Source organism: Dasypus novemcinctus, chromosome 8 (assembly GCF_030445035.2).
Source record: "Dasypus novemcinctus isolate mDasNov1 chromosome 8, mDasNov1.1.hap2, whole genome shotgun sequence".
NCBI classification, from domain to species: Eukaryota; Metazoa; Chordata; class Mammalia; order Cingulata; family Dasypodidae; genus Dasypus; species Dasypus novemcinctus.
In genome coordinates, this window is record NC_080680.1 from 124,812,023 (window position 1) to 124,838,401 (window position 26,379).

Sequence of the window (26,379 nt, forward strand, 5' to 3'; positions counted from 1 at the left end):
GCGCTGATCTCTCCAAGTGGAGCTCTCCGGCAGGCGCCCGGGCCCGCGTGCCTGGGGACTCGGGCCAGCCCCAGGCCCGCCTCCGGCTCTGGCTGCCATGGACAAGCGCTAAGTTGGCTCTCTGGGCCTCACTGCCTTTACCTGCTCAATCGGGATGGCCAGGAGGAGGAGGCGGGGCTCAGGCCGGGGGCCAGCTGGGAAGGGCCTGCGCTGCCCAGCACAGGCTGTACCACCAGGGACCGCAAGAGGAGGCTTTTGGGACTTTCGAGCATCTTCTTCTGGAAGCTGGCAATCGTTTGGCTGATGCCAGGCACCTCTGCTCCCACCGGAGCTGTTAGCAGACCTCAGCCTAGCATTGGGCTTCATGCTTCTCTGTGACTTTCCCTGAGGCCAAGGCGTCGGGCGGGGAAACTGAGGCTCAGGGTGGGCTGGGCGCCACCCCCTCCACGCCGCGTCCTGCTAGTTCCCACCTGGCTTCTGGATCCCCCCCCCCCCGTGGAGAGGGCACCTGCCAGGAAGCCTTAAACTGCCTTAAGTCTCCCCCTGAAGCAGGTTGGCGGAGCAGCTCCTGTTTCCCAGCAGGGAGGGGCCCTGCCTCGAGGGAGCAAAAGGACCCGACCAGGTCAAGGGGGCGGCCCAGCCACCCGAGTTCGCCTCAGGTCTTGGCAAGAGCCAGGGTGTGCGTGGGCGTGTGCAGGGACGCGTGCACATGTGCGTGCACACGTGTGGATATGTGTGCATGCGTGTGCACGTGTGGGCGTGCGAGGGTGTGCAGGCATGGGTGTGCGCGTGTGCACGCACCTGGGCGCGTGTGGGTGTGCGGACGCAGGCGTTTGTGTGGTGGGGAAGGGGTGGCGAACACGTGGAGGACGGGTCCCCCAGCCCCATCTGCCGGCCTCCCCCAGGACAGCGGGCTCCGAAGCGCAGCACCTGGCGCAGGGGGACCAGCCCGATCCGGGCCGGGCACGCCATCCTGGCACCTTCCGCTGCCCGCTGCGTGATGAACACAGTGCTGACTCACCAGCCGGAGGTCAAGCTGTGCGCCCGCAGTGGGCGGGACAGGGCTGCCCGGAGCCGCAGCCCCGGCTCACAGCAGGCCCTGGCCCTCGCCGGCCGTGCCCGGGACTGCCCCCGGATCTCTCCGCGTCCTTTCCGGGCAGTGGCCGCGGCGCAGCAGGCCGAGGCGTTTCCAAAGGCCCCTCAGAGGGCAGGGGGTGCTTCTGTTACTCCTGGCAAAGTGTCTGGAATTCAGCTCTTTGTCTCAAACAACAAAGGACTATTACAGAGGGAGGCCACTTCAACACTTGCTGATGCCATGAAATCGCTCCAGGCTAGACATTCCACTCAGATTTAGTGGTTACTCGGCTGTGACTTCACAGCCACAAGGGCTAGCTGTCCTGGCACAGAGGCTTTTTAAAGAGCTCCTCGGGAAGTGGAATTTGGCTCAATGGATAGAGCATCCACCTACCACATGGGAGGTCCAGGGTTTGAACCCAGGGCCTCCTGACCCATGTGGAGCCGGTCCATGCGCAGTGCTGATGCGCGCAAGGAGTGCCGTGCCACGCAGGGGGGTCCCCTTATAGGGGAGCCCCACACGCAAGGAGTGTGCCCTGTAAGGAGAGCTGCCCCATGTGAAAAAAGCGCAGCCCGCCCAGGAGTGGCACCGCACACACGGAGAGCAGAAGCAGCAAGATGACGCGACAAAAGAGATGCAGATTCCCGGTGCTGCTGACGAGAATGCAAGCCGACGCAGAAGTTCTCTGCTCACAGCGAGTGGAGACAGATGAACACACAGCGAATGGACACAGAGAGCAGATAACGGGGGGGGGGGGGGGGGGAGAGAAATAAATTTTTAAAAAACTTAAAAAAAATAAAGAGCCCCTAAAGTGCCCTTGGAAGTTGTGCTGTTCGTGAATGGTCACCTACAGGGCAATTTATGTAAAGGACCCTTGGGCCCTGGCCCAAGTAAAATTTTGGTAAAATTTTGAGTGATGGCATCAGGCCATGATCCAATACAAGCATTGCCAGAACACAGGCAGGTCCAGAAATAGCCCTGAGCCCACGGGACGACTGGCACTGAGTCCAGCGGGGGAGAGTGGGGCCCTTCGCAAGTGGTGTTGGGACAACTGGGCAGGCTTTTGGGAAAAGCCCAAACGGGCTTCAGTGGGTACAGGGTGGGTTTCCTTTTGGGGTGATGAAGACACTTTGGAACAGATCGAGGTGGTGCTTGCACAATATTGTAAACATACTAAATGCCACGGAGTTGAGCCCTCTAAATTGAGTAATTTATGTTCTATGAATTGCTCCTCAATTAAAAAATAAAAATCCACTGGATCCACACTCCCTGCCACAAAAACCCCGAAGGCCCGACGCTCTCAATATGAGGGAGATTGCCCCAGTTCAAGAGGAAATCGGGCTGCATCCCTTATAACTAGGAAACTTCCCTAACCGCAACTAGAACATTGAGGGAATGCTTGATAATTTTGTCTTCACTACAAAACCTAACTCCCCTCCCCCCCAAAAAAAACAACTATAAGCAAAATCAAGAGACAAATGACATATTAGACAATATTTGCTCCTTACATTACAGGGTCACAGACAAAGGCTAACATCCTGCACATTTAAAGATCTCCTAAAATTTGAGAAGGAAATAGGACACATGGAATAGGATGGACAAAAATGGCCAAAAGCTATGGATAGACGGTTCAGAGGAAAGCGCTGCCGTTGGCCTGACAGCGTGAAAGCAGGCCACCTGCCTCCTAGAGGTACCACATTTCCAGCGGATTGGAGATACTCTGTCTTATCGACCATACTGGCAAAAGTCCAAAAAGATTTTCAAAACACTTTACAGGGAAACCAGCATCAGCAGAAAGAAAGAATACTGGTACAACCTCTATAGAAGGGAATCTTAACAGTATCAGGCACAATGACAGAAGTAACTTTACCCTCTGACCCTTTATCTCCAAATCAGATATGATTTTCTACAATGTCATTCACTGAGCAACTGTTTTTAAGAGCAAAACATTGGAAACAACTCCAACCGGGTGTGCCTTTTGTGAACCCCAGAAAATTATGATCTTAAGCTAACCCCTTCCTGTGCCCACAGCTGAGCTCCAGGAGAAAGTAGAGGAAGATGTGCAGACCTGCTATCTTGCCTCGCCACGTGGCAGGAGTCCAGGATCTGCCAGCAGCTGACCTTGGTGAGAAAGCATCTCTGATGATGCCTCGATTTGGATATTTCATGGCCTTGGAACTGTAAACATTTACCCCCAAAAATTTCCCACTATAAAATCCAACACAATTCTGGTACATTGCATTGGCAGCCTTTGGCAAACTAAAGCAAATCCTAATACCTGATAGGCGACTGTAACATAGGCTGTGCTGATTGGGCATGGTGGAATATTATGCAGTGAGGAAAAGGAACAAGGCAGAGTTCTACACTCCTCGTAACACCTCAAATAAACTGTCAACTGAGAACAGTAAGATGCAGAACAACACACAAGGTAGGTTGCCTTTTGGATGTGAAAAGTAGGGTGCAGGCTACAATTGGTGCCTCTCTGCTATTGGGTTCAAAGGACTCCATATCTCACTCTTATGGCCTATGAAAATAATGTCTAACAATGAATTTATTGAAACACAGTCCCGCTCCAGGACACCCATTCAGAAAGAATTCTCCTCCCCGGGCTCAGTGGAGACAGCTCTTGCAAGACTGTCTCCTTAATGCCACAGGTCTGAGCCGCCGAACTGGAAGCTGGGGCATCTCACTGGGTGGCGAGCAGGCCTCCCCCACCCCACCATTGCCAGAAGGCTTTGTTCTGCCTGGGCCTGACGCGGCAGAGCCCCCTGGCAGCCGGGCTGGACCATCGGCCTCTGCGGCCCTGCGGCCCAGGACGCGCGGTCCTCCAGCGTCACCTCTCGAGCCAGCCCGGAAAACCCTGTCGTGGCCTCCTCCTGATGCCGCCTCTTTCAGAGCTAGGCTGCCATGGCTCGGCCACGTCTCGCCCCAGAGCCTCTTGGGGTCACTTTGATAAAGGTGGTCAAATGTGCAAGCGTGCGCACTCACACCCACTCCCGGGACGAGCCTGCTTGACGGCAAAGCTGAGTTCATTTGGGTCGACACTCCCGGGGACAGGGACCCCGTACCCTGGTTGGGGGAGGGAAGGGAGAGGAATGGACATGGTGACTTCATGGCCCGGCTCAGGGCCAGAGGTGGCCCCTTGCTCCCCATTAGTCACCCCAACTGTCCTGAGCAACCATGCCTCTGTCCTCCTTACACCCTAAGCCACGATGGTGTCTCCAGCCTCCCCCTGCAGGTCTGAGGGTGGAGGTGCAGACGCCAGTGTCACCTGACCAGGCTGACACACACGGCTGGGCAAGTCCCCCCAAATGCCCCTCCAGCCTCCAGGAGCTGCTTCCCTGGGGCTCATCCTCTCCAGAGTCCTGAGGGCTCTCTCCTGCCAAATCTCAGGGTCAGCTCCCCCCCAGACACCCACCTTCCTTCTCCCAGGGACCCGCGCACGACTCAGAAACGTTTCCCCCATTTTGGTCAGTGCCCATTGTGCAGGACAAAAGCTGACCTGCACTTAGGAGCAACGTGTTCTCAAGAAGCGGCGGTGCCGCCTCGAGCCTCAGTTTCCCCATCTGTAGGGCGGGGAGCACAGCCTCTCTTCCACAGGGTGGTGTGAGGTCACGGGGGCACGTGTGGGGTGAATGTGGGGCAAACATCAGCGTTAAGTGTCATCTGTCCTCGAGTTACCATGTGTAACCTTCAAATGGAAGTTAAATGTTCCAACAAAAAGCAATGGCACCTGCGCCCTCCAAGATTTTGGAGACTCTGAACAGATCTCTCTTTGCTTTCCTAGATTTAGGAGTCCCTCGGGCGGAGGATAACGACTCTGCTTGTCCTCGGAATGTCCTCAGATGTCACCTATCTCTGGCTCGCTGAGTTGGCTATTGTGGCGGATTCAGCGATTTGAAATAAGCGTCGTCCCGCGGCTGGGGCCTGGCACCCTGTGTCCAGCCTGAGCTTCCCGGGAGGCGGGGACACTGCGCCCACCCGGCTGCCCCTTCCAATTCAGCCTGACTGGGCAGGAAGGAGAGCCTTGCCACTCTCCTCCCAGAAATGCCCCGTGAGCCTCCGTGTGCCCGAGGGGCCGAGGACGAATTCCGGGCCACGAGGTTGATGTCATGCACTATGGACTTCCTTCAGGAAAAGAATCCCGGGAAGGAGGGAGAGGCGGGCCCAGCTGCCGACGCAGCTCAGCAGTTCATTTTCCAGCCTCCCGGCACCCTGCAGAGCCTCCGGATTTTGATTCCAGGCCAAACTTTTAATAAAGAATATTCATCCGCAGATGTTCTGCCAACAGCCAATATATTCAGTTATTGGAATTGGGGAGATTTAGAGGCAGGCTGGTTGTTTTATTTGCTCTCTGGATGGCACCATTATTCTTATGTATTTAATATCCTGGAGGAATGTTTTCCTGAGCAAATGCTCAGTTTGAGACAGCAAATCCATTCTGGGCCTCTTGGCCCGTTATTACGTCTTCTGGTGGCGCCTGAAACAGGTCTGGCCACGTTTGTTTGTCACGGCGCCATTGAGGGGAAATTATCAAGAAACCAGCCCATGATTACCACCTGTAATTACAGAACAAGTCCCGCCTGACCGTGCGGGGACAGCTCTCCATCACGGCGGGAACGGAGGCCGCGGGCTCCCAGCTCACCTGCCGCGCTAGCAAAACGCAGGGCTTTGGTACTTAGGGCCAGCTCCTCTTTCTCACCGGGGGACTTGGAGTGACTAGTGTCACTCCACGATGGCTCGTGGACATGAAAGCCTTGCACTGCCTCCCACATGTACAAGTTTCCTTGGCAGCTCGTCCTACGGTGTGGGGCCGGAGGGATGCCTGCTCAGGGAGGGACTTCCAGTGGACCCCCCTGCCCTCCCCCCATGATCCTCAATGTCCTAGTTCAATGGATGCTCAGAGCTCCCTGGCCAGAGGAGGTGTTGGTGATGCCACTGCAAGACAGCAAGAAAGGTCTTCTGAATTTTTACCTTGGGCTTGGATAGTCACCTGTTTTGGAACAATAAAAAATTTGCCCAAGAATCTATTGGGCATAAGAGCAGAGAAGGGGAGTGGGCAAAGGGGAGAGGTGAGACGAGGGCTGATGGGAGAAGGAATCAAAGCCCACAAGGAGGCAGGGAGAAGCGGGGAAGGCTCCTAGGAGATGGGGACCTGGAGAAGCTACTGGAAGGCACTGGCTCTGAGCTGGGCCTGGGACGAGGCGAGGAGGAAGCCCTGGGAGAAGGAGCAGCTGGGACACCGGGGTCCCCCATAGCACGGTGGGCTTGGGTGAGCCCACTGGGGAGGGGCAGAGGGGCGTGGCGCAGGGACAGGCTGGATGGAGAGGGGCCACCGCGTGCCAGGCACGAGGCGGGGGAGCTGTCCCGCCCGCAGTGGGCTCTTGGGTCACTGCTCGGCCCGGCAGCGGTGGGCACACCGTGTTGTAGAGACGCGGCTCCAGGGCGGCTGGTGTGGACGGGAGCTTAGGGGACCGACTGTGGCCCGGAGTCCGGGCCATGGGAGCAGCCACCACCAAGCCCCTGTCGGTGCCATGTCCACCCTCTCGGGTGCCACCGACGTCCCTGCTCAGCGCCTGCACCCCAAAGCTCCTGGGCTCTGGCCCAGCTGTCTTGTCAGGACAAATGACGGGCACTCTGGAAGCATGCCCACGGGGTTTAGCACCGTACCAGGGCGCCAGCCGTCCCAGCCGCAGAGGGAGAGGAGGGTGGCGGCACACCCGCTGTACCCTGTGCCATGCTGGGGTCCACCGAGCCGCCCTCTTCTGCCAGAGCTGGTCAGGGAGAAGGACACTGACCTTGTGCCTCCTCTGGCCAGCATAAAACCCCAGGGCACTCGAGAGGGCTCAGGGCAGGGAGCTGTGGCTTATCCCAGCGAGCCCAGGGACCTCGGGCGGCTGGGCTGGGCTGCTGGGGCCCTGCAGATGTGCTGAGGGACGGCTGCGGCCCCCTCTCCCCTCACCCCCCAGACCTACCGCAGACCTTGGCACCTTAACTGCCAGACAGCGGCTGGGCTCCCGCTCACAGCTTCCTTCCGCAGGCATCTCTGTGTCACCCACCACCTCTTGGGTGCCCCCACCGCTGGGTTGGAGAGACGCGGCAACGACGAGAGGCCGGGGGGGCACCCCCGAGGGGGCAGGCTTCCGGTCTGGACAGCAGCTGGGAGGGAATTCCCAGCTGAGCCTCAGGTTCTGGACCCCCGGGGGGCGTCCACACTCTTCCAAAGGGAAGCGTCTTTCCTTCTTTTCTGAGGGGCCCCCACCAACTCTGGAATACACCTGCAAGGAGCCGTGTGCGGCTCCCTTGTAAAACCTTCAGAAATAAAGTGAAAAAGAAAACATCTCCTACTGCTTTTATTGTTCCTTAGATAACTGGATCGTACAAAGTTTTCCTTGAGTACTTAAAAAAAAAAGTATCTTCCTCGCGCAGTTGCCCTCGCAAACGTGCCTTTCCCGCTGGAAACGGAGGTTTCCTAGGTCAGCCCTTCTCACCTGAGAGTACGTCATCCAGATAATTGAACAAGGAGAGAACCATTTGATTATTATCAACACGAGTATGTCTCTATAGGGGTGAACACTGATTTTTTTTTTTCTTTTTAGAAACAAAAACCATCCACTTATCAATCCCATCTACGGCATTACATTTACGACATTCATGGCATAAACCGAACATACACAGTTACCACCTCGAGAAAAGAACAGGACGTGGCACACTATTTCTACTGGGTACGATTTCGACCAAGGTGGGCACAAAACTGCTCAATATACACATTCCAACCGTCAGCGGGTAAGTACTAAGACGCGGGTTCGGGGTCTACTTCGAGTCTCAGCACAGCTAACCTAAGAGACAATGACAAGTTGAGAAACGGGAGCCGCGCGGGGGCACGTGGGCCGGCAGCCTCTGCCCACCTGGCCGGACACCGGGGGCCTGCTCGCCCGCCCCCCGGGCCGCGCTCACGCCCGTCGGAGCCGACCCCGGCGGAGGAAGACGTCCATGCGGAAGGTTCAACAGCGGGCCGGCCTCGGACGAGACCCACCAACAGTCGCCGCCTTGCTTCTTTAGTGTGTTGTTGGGCCGGGGAGAGCCGGGGGACACGGGGCTGCAGTTCCAGCTGCAAATACGGGGAGGGGGGGGTTTCTTCCCAAGTCTGCCGCCGGCGCGAATCGGGGGGGGGGACACGGAGGCGGCGCACGGGGGGCCGGCGCCCAGGGCACGGCCGATGCGTCGCGATCACTGCTGGGGTTGTCGCTCGCCTGGCGGCTTGTCTCTCGGGAGCCGCTCTGAGGACGTGGGTCCTTGGAGGGCGGGCGGCCGGACCTACAGCTCGTCAGACCGGATGACGTGGAAGAGGGTGACGTTGTAGAGGATCTGGTGGCCGTTGTTCCAGGCGTAGAGGGCGCGGTCCTTGGGGTTGTAATCCAGCATGGAGATGTGCGAGTACTTGTTCTGGAAGGGGATGTCGATGTACTCGTAGGTGGAGGCGTTGGTCTGGTAGGCGTAGTGGACCTTGGTGCCCCCGGAGTAGCCGTTGGTGACGTAGAGCGTCCCGCAGATGATGAAGGCCTCGCCGGCGCTGCGCTTGGGGTAGCTCGTGTTCCAGGTCTGCAGCACCTGCAGCGAGACCGGGTCCAGCCGGCTGACCACGATGTTGCCGGCGTTCTGGTTGGTGGCGTAGACGGCCCACAGCCCGCTCTCGTCCACCATCAGGTCAATGTCCGAGTGGCCGCCCCAGGCGTAGTGGTACATGTTGTTGTAGCCGGCGTAGTCCAGGCTGCGCGTCTTGAGGATGGTCTCTGTCTTCAGGTCGAAGCGGATGAGGATGTGGCTCTGGAACTTGTTGAAGTAGATGGAGCCGTTGTAGACCACCTGCCCCGTGCCCGACCAGGGGTGAGGCAGGCGGTGCGAGGTGAAATTGTCCGTGTTCATGAAGTCCACCAGCGACCGGTACTCGCGCACGAAGCGGTTGTTGTGGTAGCCGTCCATGTACCACACCTGCGGGGAGAGCAGACGCGTTAGGGCTGCCCGAGGGGGGCCGCGGGCTCCGGGCAGGGGCCCGGGAACTCAACCCCGGGACGCGCCCGGGACGGTCGAGAAGGAGCCGAGAGGGGCGATGACCGCCCCTCCGCAATGCCGTGTCTCCTCTTCCCTCCAAGCCCACCTTTTCCAAAGGGGACAGGACCCTCCCGCCCCGTGAGACGGCCACCCGCGTGGAGGAGGGCTGCGGAAGGCGGCGGTGTGGCGCGCCCGTGCTCTCTGCGGGGCCGTGCTGCCCGTGCAATTCCCTTAAGTGGTGGCCAAGGAGACCCCCCCCCCCGGGACCCCACACCGAACGCTGTGTGTCCACTGCCATGTCCCTGGCCAGGGGCCTGCCCGCGGTAGGCGTGTTCACCCCTGTTTGCGGAAGAAAAGAGCTCAGTGGGCGTGTGTCACCCTCCCGGCGGGACAGCAGAGGAGGGGGCGTGGCCCAGGGCCCAGGAAGGGCACAGTGCCGGGCGGCTCCCGGCTGCAGCAGGGACCTGCCATCCAGGGCGCCAGGGAGGGCAGCTCCCCGCACGTCAGCGGGCGGCAGGCCCCAGCCCTCTGCACCTGCCAGGCTGTCACGGCAGCACAGATTGAGTCATCTCCTCTGCCGGGCGGCACATCATTCATTTGGCATTTGGGATGCTGTGAGCATAATCGCTGATTGTCACACCCGCTCCACCGCAGGAGCGAGAAGAACCCGCGTGCCGCAGAAGGCTTCCGGGCGTCGAAATCAACCACGATCACAAACCCAGCAGTGGCCCGAGCACGGGGCTATGGAGGGAGAAATTTCCAATGATTGCTTTAACGCCGGTTGACTGGAAAACTGTCTAGACTTTTCACAAAATGCTTTAGTCATTTTCAGCCAATATGGGAACAAATTAGAAAGCAACGCAGTAAGTCAGGGGAGACTGAGCCGGGCTGCCCGCTCCCTGCACATCTGTCTGGCAATAAGGCAGCTGCTTGATCCATCAGGGGCTCTCTGGCTGCAGGGGAGATTAAGGACGCGGGAGCTTTCAGACTTGGCACTACACACGCGTTAAAAAAAAATCATGACCTTGTTCCTGAGACAACTGTTCACGTGCTTTGAGGCAGATGTGTTGCGTTTTTGACCAGATTTTTTCTAAACTGGGTCTCGGTCGAGGCTCTTGTCCCCCGCCTGCCAAGGATGTGGGTCACAGCTTAGAGCCGGCCAGCAGCGGGGTCGGGAGGGTCTTGGAGGACCCCAGGGCAGAGCGCTGAACCCCTCGCCTCTGCCAGGCCGCGTCCTGCGACAAGAGCCCATGGCCTCTCACTCGCCCCAGCACAAACGCCCCGACCCCGGCCCTGTCCCGTGCAGCTGGGACGCAGGAGCACCTCCCCGACCCCGGGGCGGAGAACACCTTGTGGACGTGGCCCTGCGTCAGCCTCCCCCACGGGGGGGGGCCCTTGGGGCGGGCTTGTCTGTCGCCCCGCACTCCAGGTCCCAGCACTTCCGTCCCTTGGGCCAGTCCTGGCTGAGCGCAGTGTCAGGTTGCTGGACGGCCGGTCAGCAGGACAGGGCACTTCCGAAATGCAATCTGGAGTGGGGGGAATCAGCACAGGCTGTAAATGTTGAGCAGCCGGCTATGGAGCCTGGGGGCCGGGGGTGGGCTGCGGGAAGGCTGCTGGGTACTGTGGCCGATTTCCATGGTGCACATCCCCTCAGGCCCCCGGCTGACACAGGTCCCTGCAGAAGAGAGGCCCATGACGGTGATCGGACACCAAAGGGTCGCAGGACTAGGGGTCCACCCTTTACCAGCTCCCCAGCCTCTGAGTTGTTCACTTGGATCCGCGAACCCGAAATGCCTTTTCCTTCCCCTTCTCCCCCAGCCCTGAGGCTCAGGTCAAATCCCAGCTCCCTGCCGAGGGATTCCTGGAACGCTGGGGCCAGAGGTTCTCCACCCAGCCGCCCTGCCCTGTCTGAGAGCTCTGGGCAGCTTTCACCTCCGGATTTGGGGTCCCCGCCAAGTTGAGAGCCACTGGCTGGGAGCCTGGGCTGCCCCCCGTGGCCGTGGGCTACTCTGTGGGTAGAGGCTGAAGCATCTGCTGTGGCCCTGGGCTCACTCCGTGGGTGGGGGCCTGAGCTGCCCACCGTGGCCCTGGGCTCACTTTGCCATTTGCAGGCTCACGTGGGCCCTTCCTTGGCCACGTCGCCTGAGGGGCTTCACGTGGTCCCATTCCTGGGGCAGACTTAGCCAGCTCAAGGTGTGGCCTTGGCACTGGGTGTTTTAAACCTTCCTGTGTGATTGCGATGTGGAGCCAAGGCAGAGAACCAACAGCCTGGCTAGACAGTGGAGGGGGGCGGGAACCCGCACCCCGAGGCACCCACCAGGGGCCGGCTCGGTGCCAGGCCCCGCGTAGAAACTCAGCACACCCTTCTTAGCTGACCGACTGCTCCGGAGCTTCCTCCAGCAGGGGTCCATGCCAGCATCCCAGCAAGGGCTGAGGCTGGCCAGGGGGCCGGGGAGAGCCGCGGAGGGAGCCTGCGGGGCTGAGGGGGCCGAGCCGGCCAGGGAAGCGCCCCAGACCAGCCTCCTCGACCCTGACCTTGGGCATGGGCTAGGTCCAGCTCTGGGCAGCAGTGCCTGCAGGGTGCCGGCTCTCGGGGGGCTCGGCACTCACGCTTCCTGGGCAAACCCACCATTCTCTCTGTCAAGGTCACTTTGATTGGCAGCGGGCAGGCCAGGCTGCCTGGGCATCTGCGCAGCGGGCAGTCCCCACATTGGTTCAGGACGTGGGCTGGGCCTCGTGCCGCTGTCCTCACTCTCTTTCCATGATCACATGTCCCCGGGGGGCTCCCCGCTCCATGGCCACCTGCTCACAGGACAGGGGCTTTCGTGCCTCACCGATGGATGGCACCTGGGCTCAAATGCAGGCAACTCCAAACCGTGAGCACGGAACCATTCCTCCAGGCCGGGGCTCCTCACTCGGGGTGCCCTGCACCCCCCACCCCGGGACACATGGCAATGCCTGGAGACATTTCTGAGTGCCACGCATGGGGGGCTGCTACCGGCCTCCGGTGGGCAGCCCCCAGGGATGCTGCTCAATGCCCTTCCACGCACGGAGCGGCCACCGCCAAGAGGGCAGCAGCGCCATGGCCAGCAGGGCCCAGCCCCCGAGATGCTCAGCTCTCAGACCCACGAGCTTGTGCAGCGCGTGTCCCCGGTTCCGTCATCTTCCCACCTGCCCCGGGGGATGCAGTCCCCTCCTGCCCATCACGGTCATCCTGGGAGTTAGCCCCCACCCCCTGGCCGCTGGCCAGCAACCACGTCTTGGAGCTGGGGGGAAGCAGCCTGTCTCAGGGAGGCTTCGTCCAGTTTCCTCCCTCGCCTACTTGGGTCCCGCTGGACACAGCAGGGACACAGGTGCATGTTGGTGGCCTCGGCCCGGGTGCCACGGATGGCTGCCACGCTAACAGGCAGGTGTCGGGGGGCACCTGCTGCCCGCAGGCTTCTCCCGCTCCACCTGAGAGCAGCAGGAGATGGCAGTGAGGACCCGTGCCCTTCCGTGGCCCCTGCGTCTTGAGGAAAGGCTCTGCGAGCCTCTGTGCGCACGGAGGAACCGGCCTCCATGTGGACAGCCATTCGCAGAGCCACGCCCCCGCTCCCTGCATGGCCTCAGCTTTCCCTGCACAAAACAGGGGGCTCAGAGGACGGGACCACCATGGGCTCTTCACCTCCTTCGTCTGCCGAAGATTCAGGGGTGTTGGTGGGTCACACACGGCCAGGTCATGCTGCAGACGATGACTGCCACACCAGACCTGCTTTCAGGGCCTGCTCTGGGCCTCTGCGCCTCTCGGTTATGCTGTCAGCTCCCTCACTGGCCCCAGCAGCCCCGGTGCAGCCGTCATGAGAATCTTCCAGAATGCCAACCCAGCCCGTCACTCTCCTCTATAAGCCTTCCTGATCCAGCACGGCCAGCCTTCTCCTGCCAGACACGGTGTCCACTCTCCTCTCAGCTTGTCTCGTGCCTCAGGGCCTTTGCACGTGCCGGCCCATCCGGCTCGTCTCCCCTCTGGGTTATGTAGGTGCCCACCCATGTGGCTTTACGGTTGGATGGCTGCCTCCAAAAGTTACACCCGTGGCCAGGACCTGTGAGGGTGACCTTGCTTGGTGAAGGTCGTGAGATGAGACCGTCCTGGTTTACCCCAGGGGCCCTAAATCCAGTGACAAGGGCCCTTCCAAGAGACACACAGAGGAGAGACACAGGGAGAAGAGGAGGGGCTGGAGAGGACAGAGGCAGAGACGGGACAGCCACGGCCACGGCCAGGAGCACCTGGGGCCCCCGGGAGCTGGAGGGGGCCGGGGGCGCGGCCCTGGCCACACTGCGATTTGGGGCTTCGGCCTCCGGAACCGCGAGAGAATACGTTTGTCCGTGGTGCGTCGCAGGGGTGCCCATGGACCACGCTTAGACCCCCTGCCGAGTCGTGCTCGCTGTCCTCGGAGTCCGGGAGGGGACGGTGCCCAGTCACTGCCGTGTCCCCAGCACCTGGCCCCGGCCTGACTCGGTGCACGTCTGAGGCCTGAAGAACACACTCCGCTGATCCCAGGAGACTGAGGGCTGCCCGCGGTGGGGGCTGGGGGCCAGCACGGTGGCAGGAAGCGCCGGCAGCCCACCTGCTTCGACCTGAGCCACGTGGGTGGCATGCCCCCAGGCCCCTTGCTGACCCCTCTGTGCCTCCGTTTCCTTATCTGCCCAACGGGCCGTTAGCTACTCTCATCTGTCCTTGGTCTGGATAGGACGAGCTGAGGTGGTCCCCAGTGGCCTGGGAGCGCCTGCAGAAGTCTGGCAGGACTCCCAGGCCATGCACGGCCCGAAGGAAGGCTGGTGGCCATGGGGAGACCGCTCATCTGAACCACGGGGCTCCGCCAGACCCTCCTCGGGGCCTCTGCCGGGCAGCGGCAGGCCTCGGGCCGTGATGCCCACCCCCCAGGGACCGTCTCCTCCAAGCCCCTGCTCGGGGGCCCGGGGAGGTGGGGGGCTCTCTGGGCCCATGTGGCTGGCAGCCGGCCTGCGTCTCACTCGGGGCACCCGTGGACCGCCAGCGGACGTCCCCTCCCAGCCTGTGCCGCCGAGGTCACTGCAGCCAACCGCAGATGGGCCAAGCACCCCAGAAAGCCGGGCGCTTCCGCACACACCCCAAAGGGGATGGGGACTCTCCTAACCCGTTCGATCCCGGGCCTCGCGAGCAGCCCCCTCCTCCCGCCCGCCTGGCCTCTGTCGTGCCGCCGTTGCAGTGGCCTTCTTCCTCCCCTTCAGGAGTTGAGGGTGGACCCCGGGGCAGCCCTTGTCCATGCCTCTGGGGAAAGCCGGCTGCCCGCGAGGCACCCCATGGCTCACAGGCATGCTCACAGCTGCCCGGAGACCCTCTGCAGACCCTGTGGCTAGTCCTTCGTGGGGTGAGCAGAGCCTGCGCCCAGACGCTCGTGGCCCCACGTGGCCGGAAGGGCTGCGGGGGCCCCTGGCCGGGCGTGGATTCTGGGGACAAGGAGAAGGCACAGCCCAGGGGAGGTTCCTCCTCGGCTGCCCCTCCCCGTGGAAGGAGAGTCCCACGCAGGGGCAGGGGCCGCGGGGAGCACTCTGCCCACCGAGCCTCCCGGCGAAGTTGCCCTGGGCCAGCAGGAGTGCGTGGCCGAATCACCGTCACGTCAGCCGCGCAGGCTGCTGTCCAGGGAGACGGGGATGGGCCGAGACCCGCCTGCCACGTGCTGCGTCATCACCACTGCCGCGGCGCCTCGCGAGGCCCGGGCTGGCGCTGGGCGCGCGTCCACGTGCCCGCCCTCACCGACGGCCCTCAGCGTCGCCTTATTACCCCGACTCCTTAGGTTCTGATGAGCCCAACGTGCGGCGAAGTCAGGGAGGACCCCGAGATGACACAGCTGGAAAGGGGCGGCAGGGGTGCTGACACCCCGGCTCGGAGTGCACCCCTGGGCCTCACTGCCTCCGTGGACCCCCCACGGGACCTCACCCCGGTGGCCTCCAGCTGGCCCAGCAGTACTGCTGCCCCTCATGGCAGACGGGGAAGGCTCAGGGACCGGCCAGCCCCGGGGTCGGTCAGGAGTGTGAAGCTGGGACTTGAACCCAGGACAGTCCCACTGAGAGGGTAATGGGCCCTCACATGTGGCCCATGTGGCGTGCGGCGTGGCACTTCATGAGGTCAACCCGTTCCACCAAGCTGAGGGAGACCTGAGCAATTCTCTCCTCTCGAGTTCTCTTCTCTCTTGAAAAGTTTGGTTGTGAAATTCTGTTCCGTGGAAGCACCTGCCTTGGGGGGCTGGTCTCCTTGGCCGTGCCCAAGTTCCTCCCTCCCCAGCTGCAAGGATCTCTTGGCCAGCGGAGAGAAACTAAAGGCCATGGCTCCCCTGAATCCACAATTCAATCTTAAATTCATGCTCACAGAGGCTGAGGCCTCTCTAAGGCACCTCTTCCCAGGGAAGAAAACAGGGCCTGCCCACGGCTCGACGGACCCTCAGCTCCCGTGGCCGCACGTACTGAAAACACGGGCGTTGCCTGACCCTCCTTCTTGTTCTCTTTGGCTCTTCAGTGTCGAGGCCGGGCTCAGTGAAGGGCAGGTAGGGGATGGGTATCTGCCGTGCCTTTGAGCCTGGCCTGGAGACCATGCTAGCGAAAGGACCTGCGCTCCGTGGCACCTGCCACGTGCTCTGAACGAATGGTGAATGCCAAAGAGCCTGGGCCACTGGGAAAGATGCTCAACAGGGAGACCTTCGCTGAATGGGCAGAGAGAGGGCGGTGGGGCAGCTGGCAGCTCTAGCGGGGGCTGCACCATGTGGCAACTTAGATGCCTGAAGCCTGCAAGGGAGCAGGGAGAGACCCGCCAACCCCAGGATGTTCCGGATCCCACTGAGAAAAACCTGGATGGGACATGGGTGTTTGTTCCACGATTCTCATAAAAAGGCACTGTTCAGAGGACACTGCCTAAAAAAGTCGCGGTAAGGACTTTTAAACACTGAGCTAAGCTCATCGCTACTTGTAAAATGACAGAGTTTTAATAATCGCAGCCCCCTTGGATTTCCTGGGGGTAGGGTTGGGTCCTTTCGTAAAGTCCGGGGGCAGTGGCCCGGGGTCCTCAGGCCAAGCGGCCAGTGTTGGGATGCTGGCACCGTGCTTTAAAAGGACAGTGCGTGTCGGAGAGGCTGCCCGTGAACTGGGACCCCTGGAGCGCACGTGGCCTCCCTGGATGGTGCCGTAGCTGTGGGGTCTAAGTCGGGGGGCTGGGGGAGAAAAGGAGGCACCAGCTGAGGGATGCCGGTAGCTCCTGGCAGAGGAAAGCTGGTTTCTGAGCATGGGGAAGGGGAAGCGCAGTGTCTGACACACATCTGGAAGGACAGACGGACGCACAGGCTGCCAGGGAGGCCCTGCTCCCCACCTCGTCGCAAAGGCCACCCGTGGCCCTTCTGCGCTGCGCCCCTCTGCAGCTGGCCGCCCCCTTGGCTGGGGCTTGCCACCAAATCCACAGAGGGTCCCATGTCCACTCTCCTCTCGCCCCTTGGCCGCACCCTCCCGACGGCTCTGACTTGGGTTTTTTATTTTTTTAATTTTGCAGGGAGTTATTGGCCTCCTGCTGTCGCTGTCATCAGAACCGGCTGGGAAGAGATCGAAACGGAACAAAGCGGGGGCAGCCCTGACGGGACAGCAGGTGGCTGTGCTGAGTGGTGGACGGAGCGCCAGAGCCCTGCTTGGGGAAGAAGGCACGGCCGAGTGACCCCCACAGAGCGGGCGCTGGGGCGCCCCGTGCCGTGCCCCCTGCCCCGCCCCTTCCCCGCCTCGGCGGCTGCTTCCCGCCAAGACCACCCCTTTCCACAGTTCCCCTCGGCAGGCACCATCTGCACGGGTCACAAGGTGGCAAATGGACGTCTAATTATCAAAAGAATCCATCATCACCTCGACAGCTTCGCAAACCAACACCCGCGCTGTCCTGCACAAAGCGGATTGTCAGAGGCGCGTCAGAGCCGGGCAGGTGGTGTCTGGACAAAGGCTCGTTCATCAGAGCTCTCCACGGCAAAGGGCAATGAACTTAAAACGGAGGCCAGGAGGCTCATTTGTAGGACTAGCGGCGGACAAAACACCCCAGCAGGCTTGTCCCCCGGAGCCCCGAGGCCAAAGTTCCTGCTCACAGACCCCGCTCAGCCTGCCTGGTGGTGGTGGCCTCCCCCACTGCACTGGGGGGCAGGGTAGTGGGGGCAGGAGGGGCTGCAGGCAAGAGGGGCAAGGGGGACTTAGGGTACCAGGAGACTCATCTTGGGGTATCAGGGCCCGCGACAGACATCTGTCCAGTGAAACCACCGACCCACCCTGCCGGAGACCTCGGGCAAGTGAGCTGGCTTCTTCAGCCCCGTTCTGCCATCGACACAGTGGAGGTGTGCGCTGGAATAACGTGGGTGTGTCACACTCACCACGGTCTATCCAGAGTTAATACAAAAAGGCAAAGTGCCTGGACTATGGGACCCTCTGCCATCACCATCTTGCTTTAATTTCTGCATTCCTATTATTATCACCAACACCTGCAGATGGCAGGAAGGCGCTCCTAAACCAAACTACCAACAGCAGTGGAGCGTCCCAGGTGGGATACGGAATAAATGAGCGGCCAGAGATAACAACTCGCCAATGAAATTGTTAGAAAAGGTTCAAGCGTCAGCTGTCATGCTTTGGAAAAATGAAGCGGAAACAATCTCTCCCCCCTCCAAAGGCAGAGGCCCCCGTAGCCGGGTTTGCTGCCGATAGCCCTGTCCGGGGCTCCGCAGGGGTGCTGGGGTGGGCCCCCGCCTCCTGCTGGGACGGAGTGGTGCCTCTCTGAGACTGTTAGACGAAGATGAACGGAACAAGCTTTTGGAGAGCCCGCTAGCCCTGTGCCTCCGTCCCTCCTCCCCAGGAGGGGCAACTGGGCTGGGTGCGTGTTTTACCTACGAGCGCCCAGGCCGCGTGCCGGCTTCTGAACCGGAGACTGAGGGGGGCTGGGGGCAAAGGGGTCAGAAGCCTCAGGGGAGAGGGGGCTGGAGCCATCCGTTCCCACTAAAACTGAACCAGATGAAGTCGCATGGACCTCAGAGCTCCACGTCCCTTTCTCAATCCAAAGAAAACTTTCCAGCACTCCTCAGAAGGAGTTAGCAGACCGGAACTGGGCACTCTTGCTGCCGGCCATCGGGGATGGGCTGCGGCGCGTGGATTTCCAAAGGGCGGTGACTCGCAACCAGCTCCCCTCCCTCCAGCGCACACCGTGGGAGCGTCTCTCATTTTGGGTGACGGAGATCCTGGGACTCCCAGAGGGGGCTGCCAGGCAGGGGCTTTCAAGACCGCCCGGGGGCAGCCACGTGCGGCAGTTCGTGGCTGGCGGTGGCACCGAGTGGGAGGCTCTAAGAGGCGGCGACGGGCGCCCAGGGGCTGGGGGAGCCCAGTGTCGCCCCAGAGCCAGCCGCCCTCTTCTCCCGTTTCCCGAAGTTGCCTGAGCAGCAACCCCGGCCCCCTGTGAAGCCGGTGCTTGTTTCCCTCTCTCTCTCCCAGCTCGTACCCTGGGGGAAAAAGCCTAGAAAAAGAGCACGCTCTCTTTCTTCAATCAAAACGGAACACGGGTTTCCATCAGCCATGAAAGGAATAGCAAATGAGACACAAATGAGGTGTCGTTAGAACAAGACAAGCCTCCCCCAGCCTTTCCCCAGACGGAAGCAGAGACGGGGAGCCTGGGAAGGTTCTAGCAGGAGGGAGGCCAGCTTGAGCCGCACCTGGGGGCGCCTGCAGGTGCGGGCGAGCTCTCGGTCCCACCCTACCCCCTCCATGTCAGGGTCCCTCCCGTGGTGGCTTCGAGCCGGCACACGAATGCGGGACGGATGCCCCTTGCCCAGACTCCCCCACCTCCACCCTGAAGGGGCCTCTGCCCGCATTTACGACACTGCCTTTGGGATCTGGAATCGAACCCGGCTTCTTGGGGTCCCCACCCAAAGAGGGAGCCACGGCCTTCGGGGGCCTCTTCTGGAGGAGGGCTAATCGCGCTCTCCAGGAGCGGACGCCCTGGAGGACGGCGCGTCTGCGGGGCCACGGCTCCGGAGTGCCCTGCTTGGCGGGCGGACGCGGCTCATCACCAGCGAGAAGGAGCCCCCGTCCAGGTGCCCCCCCGGGCCCAGGCCTCGGCGGCTCCGCCACACTCACCCTGTTGTCGCCTTCTGGGGCCAGAGGGTCCATCATCCAGGACCCGAAGCGCGAGCCAGAGGTCTTGACCGTCACGGGGTCGCTGATGCCCGTCAGCTTGCCGCAAGCTGGAAGAGAGCGCACGCGGGGTGCGGGAGAGGGAGGTGAGGCTGCGGGCCGCCCGGAGGGCAGACCCCGGGCTGTGCGGGCTGGCGCCCCCACCCCCCGGACCCTTCGCTGGCTCCGTGCGTGTGTCTGGGACGTCTGCTAAAGAGCTGCTCACGCCATGCTCCAGGCACAGAGGGCCAGGGAGGCTGCACCCCTCAGAGTCCCTGCGGCTGGGGGCGGCAGGGCCAGGGTGGGCACCGGCCTCCACGAGACCCCGCTGACCCCTCTGCTGAATGGGTCAGCCACAGTGTGATCCCTTGAGGCCGTCGTGAGTTTCCCCAAGAGAGTGCGTTGACCACCCAGTGACAGCGCAAGGCCTGCATCCAGGGACGGTCGTTCTCATGAACCGACAGCTCCCAGCACCCCAGGACTGTGGCCCGTCCGTGCAGGGGCCTCCGCCCTGCGCACCTTCCTACCGGTGAGAGCAGGGCAAGTCTGCCCACGTGCCGGGGCTCTTGGGGAGGGGCGGGGGCCGGCTTCTGCTGGGAGCCCAGGGTCCGGAAGCTGACAGATGCTGGTGCATGGGTGGGGGTCTCACCAGGGACCTTATGTGCACAGACAGGGCCCAGGTAGGGGGAGGTGGCTCAGGGTCCCGCTGCCATCCTGGCAGGAAGGACGCTGGAGCCCAGCACCCGCCTGGGGCCTCCCTGGTGACGCCCGACGCATCGTGCCAATGCCCCACGCATTCCCCTGAAGCCGAGCCCGTGCTGCACGGCCCTGTAACTCCTCCAGAAGGAACGCCCACTCGCCGGCCTTGGAAGGCCACATGCTGTAGACCGGGGGCAGGGGGTGGGGGCCGGCCGTCGCCCCCACCGCGCCCTGCCCCTGCCAGGCCCCCGAAGCCAGGGCACGGGTCTGTAAGGCTCAGAGAGGGGCCGGGCGTCAGGAAGACCGCGGGTGACTTAACCAGGACTGCAGCGGGGCCGCGATAATCCTGCCCAGCACGGAGGCTGGGTCGGGTTGCCAAAGCCGCCCAGGGGGCAGGGGCGCAGCCCGGCGCACTCCCACCCGCTGCCCAGCCTCGGGGTGCCACCCGCGCTCTCTCCACCTGAAAGTGGGGTACGAGTGTCTCCACGCGTAAAGTCACAGAGGATGTGCCGGGCAAGCGCCCAGCTGCTGCGTCTCGCTGCTGGCGATTGGAGCAAGCCCCTGCCCGCCGTGCCATCTGCGGGTGGGGGTGTTCAGAGAAGGGGAGAGGTCACCTGCAGGGCCGGGCGGTGCCGGGGCGACCAGAAGCTGCCCACAGAAATAGCGCCAGATCCGCCTTTCACGCCACGTGCTCCTCGGGGCTTCGGGGAGGGGTGTCGAGAGCGCCTCTAAAAGAGGGGCCCTGGAGAAATGGGGACCCGAGGCTGACCCCACCCAGCACCCTGAGGGGGATTCGGTCAGGGCTGCCCAGGTAAGATGGAAGCCCCCTCCTCCTGCTCCCCTGGGCCCCCCAGTCCCTGCCTGCCACCCGGGTGTCACTGTCCACCTGAGATAGGTTACACCCCTGTGAGCTCCCATGGAAGGCCTCCGCAGGGCTGGCCGGGGACGGGGGTCCTGCCTGTTACCCGAAAAGAGATCAAAGGACCTGTTGCCCCAAAGGTTTGGACGCCTCCGGGGACAACCTGCTGCTTTTCCATCCAAGAGAACGGCACGGCTCCAGCCCTTCACTTCGTTCCATCAACAAGCGGAGACTTCCGTGACCTTGACCGCACAGCAGAGCCCCCAGCCTGCCCCACCCAGGTATACTGCTTTCCCCTCCATACCCCCGCCCTGAGGCTCGTGCCGCCGCGCCCGGCCCAACCGGGTCTCCCCATCGAATGCCCCCACCCCCCCGCTTCCTGCCCCTCCTCTGCAACTTGTCCCCGAACGGCACCTCTCCATCACGGCATCTCCGATGCTCTGCCTCTGAATGCCACCCCACGCCTGGCTGAGGGGGCCAGGGCACGCCTGGCGGGACGCACTGCTCCTGTGCTCCCACCTCTGCCGTGTCTACCACCTTTCCCCACCTCGGGCACCAACGAGCGCCACCTCTGCATCCTCATGAAGCTGCGCCACCGGCGGTGATAGGGGCGAACTCGGTCCCCTAGAAAAACCCTCCTGAGCCTGTGCTTTCAGTCCCAGCAGAGGTGGGCGGGGAGGGGCCCTCTCCTGAGCTCAGCGTCCCGGCTCCGAGCACAATGGCATTTGGTCTGGCCCACCCAGAGGCGCTGCCCCTCTCCAGTGGGTGTGGTACCCCGGGGCCCTGGCTCGGAATCCATTTTCTGTAGGACAGAGGGCCACGGCAGGTACTGAGGACCGATGAGGCCAGCGGCCACTGCCCAAATGCCCTCAGACCTAGAGTTATGGAAGAAGGGTGCAGCCACGTCCAGCACAGGGCAGCTTCCGTCACACCACATCCTGCCGGCCCGCCATGGACCTGCTGGCCTGAGCTCAGAGAAGGGGGACGTGCAGGCGTCCTTCTCCTTAAGCCCACCCCACAGGGAAAGGCACCCCTCCCCTGGCTCCTGCCAAGCCACCCTGCAGAGGGTGTCACAGTCACTGATCAGAGGGGCCCAAAAAGCGCCCAGTGTCTATGAACTGCTGGCCACAGGCTCCCTCTGCCAGGCCCTCTGGGGTGGGGGCACCTGCCCTCCCTGAGCAGGGCAGTTCTTTTTGGGTCTCCGTCCAGACTGGTTCTGCCGAAGGTTTCAGGAACGGATGGGACTGACAGAAGCCCCGTGGCTGAGCAGCAGCCGGCAGGGTGGGCCTGGCCGTGCCAGGGCCCAGGTCAGGTCTCCAGAAGGAGAACGTGTGGCCAGCTGGGGCAGACGAGGGCCCTTGCTTCTCGATGGCCCTTAGACAGAAGCCAATTCTGGACTGCAGCCCAGATGATGTCAAAAGGGCACCCGGAGTGGCCCAGGGGCAAGCACCCACCAGGGAACTCAGCTGGAGGAAGGGGGTCTCGGGGCAGTGCTGAAACCAGGCGAAGGAGGGCGATGAGCTGGCCCCTGCCCCCACCGCCCAGCCTCATCTTCCTTGGTCCCAGCTCATATCCTCTGAAAGTTGGGAGAACTCTGCAGAGCTGGGAGCTTGGGTAGATACAGGCCCTTGCGAATACAGTATTCTGAAATCTGAGCAGCCTCCCATGCAGACCTCATGCTCAGATGTGGAGCCTGGCTGCTGGGCCCCGGGTGGGTACCGGAGGAGTTGTCCCAGGTGCTCGTTCCAGCTCATTCCCGTGGGCGGGGGTACAGAAGCTCGGGAAACCTGCCCTTCACCATGTTCGGTCCTGGGCATCACCTGGAAGGAGCCCGGAAATGAAGCGGTGCTGGGAACCACTCGTGCTAGCTGCCTCCCTGGCCCCGTCCTTGCCAGCAGCTCACTCAGCCAGCTGCCCGGGTCCCCGGAGGAGGTGAGGACCCAGCCACCCTGCCTCCACGGCCCCTGCTAGCATCTCAGGGGCCAGGGATAGGAGATTCCAGGCTTGTCTCCCCAGGGACAAGGGTATAGGATGCAGTGCCAAAGCAAAGGGCCAGGCCCTGGCATCCTCAGATGGGAAGAGGAGCCCATGACCAGGCTTTCACCAAGCGGAAGCCAGGGTGGGCTCCACGCCCACTGGCCAGCCGGCCAGGGAGTGTTCTGAGGTTGGAGCCAGCAGGCTTTGTTCAGCATGATCTTGGTGACACAGATAAACCCCCTAATGGACCCTGGAGGCACAAAGGAATCTGGGCTCTTTCCTTCCACCCTTTAAAAGAAGAGAAACTAAGGAAGCCTCTAGGATCAGAGTTAATAGGATGCGATAAACAGGAAGCCTGAAAGGTCAGAGACAGGGGGGCAGCTGGGGCCAGCAGCGAGCAGGCAGGTGAGCGCGGCATGCTGCTCCTGGCATGAGCTCCCTGTTCACTGTTTACAGCTGGAGCATCTGGCCCTTCAGGGTCCCAGAGAGAGGCAGCAATGCCCCATGCCCCAGCTCAGCAGTTGGGGATGGGGGTCTCGAGGAACAAGAGGGACTCCAGGAAGCCCCACCAAATCACTTCCCCCCAGGGGCTGAGCCCAGGGGCTGAGAGGTCTGAATGCTGGCTCCAGGCTTAGTGGCTTTCCAGACGGGGCTTTCGCTTCACAGCTCTGCTGGGCCACTAGGGAAAACCTCCCTACCATCGAGAGAGGGCTCTTTCTACCTGAAAGGTGAAACAAAGGGCACCCGCAGCCCCTGTTTTGTTTGGTTTTGCATGTATCTTGGGATCAGCAATATCTACTCAAAGGGAAGCTGAAGACCAGGAGAGACCTAATAGGAGAAATTATGAAGAGCTGCAGGGGTCCCCTGTCATTGTACCACCATGAAGGCGACCGAGACTCTATGCACTAGAGCAGGGGTTCTACAGTCAGACCGTACCCCAGCACATCCCAAAAGCCCCCTGAAGACGTGGGCAGGACTGTTGGCTACTGCATGGCTAGAGCCTTGCTAAGTCTTACCCGCCCAGAAAGCTGCCTTCCTTTGTTCCATGTTCACCTGCAATCTGTACAAGGAAACCTGCTGTCAAGATAATCTTGAGACTGGTCCCATTTGCAAGGCTCAAATAAAGACAAAATTAAGCAGCCACAGGGTATTACTTGGGTACTTAAGTTACTGAGCTTGAAAGAAAGCCTGGTAAGAGGAAGGACAAGCAACAGCAGCAGCTGCTAAATCTAAATCTATCATTTATATCTATCATCTATCATCATCTATCTATCTGTATCTATGTCCATGCCTATATCTATATATCTGCCTATCATCTCTATCTATCATCTAACTCTCTATCTCCGTCTATCTCCATCCATCTCTAAGCATCCATTCATCCATTACCTATTTATCCATCTATCTCTATCAGCTATCTCTATCCATTCATCTGTCTCTACCTGTGTACCCATCTATTGATCCTTGTATCCATCTAGCCATCTGTCTTCTATCCTCCACCACTGACCCATTGGTCTATCTCTCTACCCACCCCATCACTATGACTTGACCCGGGCCAGGGCTGAGCAGTGGAGGGAGTGACTTCCGTGAATGGGCACAGTCACCCTGGGGCATGGGGACTCCCCGTACCTCCAGTTCCCAGATGAGGAAGAAACCTGCTGTCTAGAGGCCTTCTCTTCTCTTAGCACTCCCTTGCCCAGACCAGGGGTCCTCCGGGTTGGGGAGCACCTAAACCACCCAGGTGCTGGCTAAAATGCAGGCCCCTGGGCCCCACCCCCAGGGCTTCCCATCCAGCGTGTCTGCTTAGACCTCACCCTCCTTCTGAAGAGAGAACCAAGTGCAGCAGTGAAACCACACGGCAACACTCCAAGGGTAGGATGTCGGTCTCTGGGGGCCTGTTTATCCTCTCTCTTTACTCCTGAATCAGCTTTTCTAGCAGCTCCCGGGTGACCATGTGAAAGCCCCAAGAACCTATGCCATCAGGTAAGTTCACCAGCTTCTGAAAACAGGCGCGGCACAGATGGGAAGGCCAGGGTCCTGCGAGGGACAGCTCCTCTCGGGAGGGCCCGTAGCAGCTTACTATTTGTAACTTTTCACTTTGAGTTTCTATTTGGCTCCCTCGATCCATTATTTTTTGGAAAATGTGTAGGTTTGATCTTGGCTTCTCCCTGGTATATCAGGGAGGGAGGACAATGCTTGTGGGGAAATAAACATCAGATATCCTCTCTCCCCCCACTCTGGTTTCCCCGCATGGGAGTGTCCAGAACCCCTGACCTAGGCAGGGAGGGCCTGATGGGGGAGTGGCGATGGGGAGCTTAGGAAAGCCAGAGAAGTCATCAAAGAGCCCCACAACAGAGAAAATCACTAGAGGACAGGCAGAAACGGCCTGGGAAAGAGCCCTGCAGTAAAATCCCCAATGCCGCCAACATCTGCACAGACTCTTAGAATGTCAAGATGGGAAGAGATGGTGGAGAGGATCCACCTAGAGCCCTCCAGGGACGGCCCCGGGTTACGCAGCCCTGACCCCCCAGGACTGGGCACCATGGAGACCTGGGGCTGCCACGTCCCCGAGAAAAGCTGTCCCTGGGGTGAGAGAGCACACATGAAAACAGATCGGTGCTTACAACCCTGGAACTGCCCACTGCCTTCCCTTCAGGGCGGGGGCAACTGGAAGTTTGTGCCTTTACTGAGCTCATCCATAACAGCCTTAAAAAAAAAACAATTTAGAAGCAGGAACCTGTTTAAACAAAAAGACCGGCTGACTCTGGCTCTATTTTTTTCCCATTGAATACTCTGTCTCTTTGACCTGCCTAGCAACACTGGAAAGTTTTAAAAAGTATTTGTTCTTTGGGGGTTGTTTTAAGTTTATAATAAATATTTGGGGTGAGGGAGGAGGGAACAAGTTATAATGTCAGAGAAAACCTAAGGGAAACAGCCTCATAAAGCAAAGCAAAATTATCTTAAAAAGTATACGATTTGAAAATTAACCATCTCTGGGTTAAGAAACAGTTGCTGAGGAAGGCCGACTAAATCTTTGTTCAGAAAACCTCAAAATGGGATGAGGATTTAAAACATGTTATTTCAAAGTGAAGTGGACAATAACATATTAAGATTTGTTAAAGAAATTAACTGGAAAGTGATTAAGGAAAGTGGGTATTTAGTAGCAAATAAGAATCCAAATAGCTCTCCCCACATTGGGGGTCCTTCTCAGAAACACGGGGGAGCAAGGAATGTGTTTGTTCAGAGGTTCAAATATTTTCCTGGCAGGAGGGGCTCCCTCACTTGCTGGGAATGACAAATCTACTGTGATGTGATTGAATTTTATATTCCTTTTCATTCAAACTGTGCATGATTCAGCGACTCGAGGCACCGCAACGGCCCGATTTCTCAGCTTGGAGGGAATCTGAGATTTATGTTTCCAGCCCTGTTAAACTTGTCTTAAAAACTCAACCCGACCCAGCACCTGCCCACACACCCACCCATACTTCAGGGGGCACGTGGCCTCTAGTATCATCCCAATTTACTTTCCAGATGT

The 26,379-nt window shown here is 60.5% G+C and overlaps 1 protein-coding gene across 3 annotated transcripts in view; it reads right to left on the reverse strand.

Annotated features, from left to right (window-relative positions):
* The window catches only part of OLFM1 (olfactomedin 1), a 65,038-nt gene that overhangs the window by 17,130 nt on the left and 21,529 nt on the right, over positions 1-26,379 (reverse strand). For 2 of the 3 annotated variants that reach the window (XM_058302637.2, XM_004467337.4), the window contains exons 5-6: positions 19,277-19,383; positions 7,413-9,067 (exon numbers count right to left, since the gene is read on the reverse strand). In XM_058302637.2, coding sequence (XP_058158620.1) covers positions 8,393-9,067; positions 19,277-19,383 — 782 coding nt within the window. In that variant the 3' untranslated portion in view covers positions 7,413-8,392. Of the gene's footprint in view, positions 1-7,412; positions 9,068-19,276; positions 19,384-26,379 lie in introns of those variants that run through there. The other variant, XM_058302638.2, reaches the window with a different exon arrangement.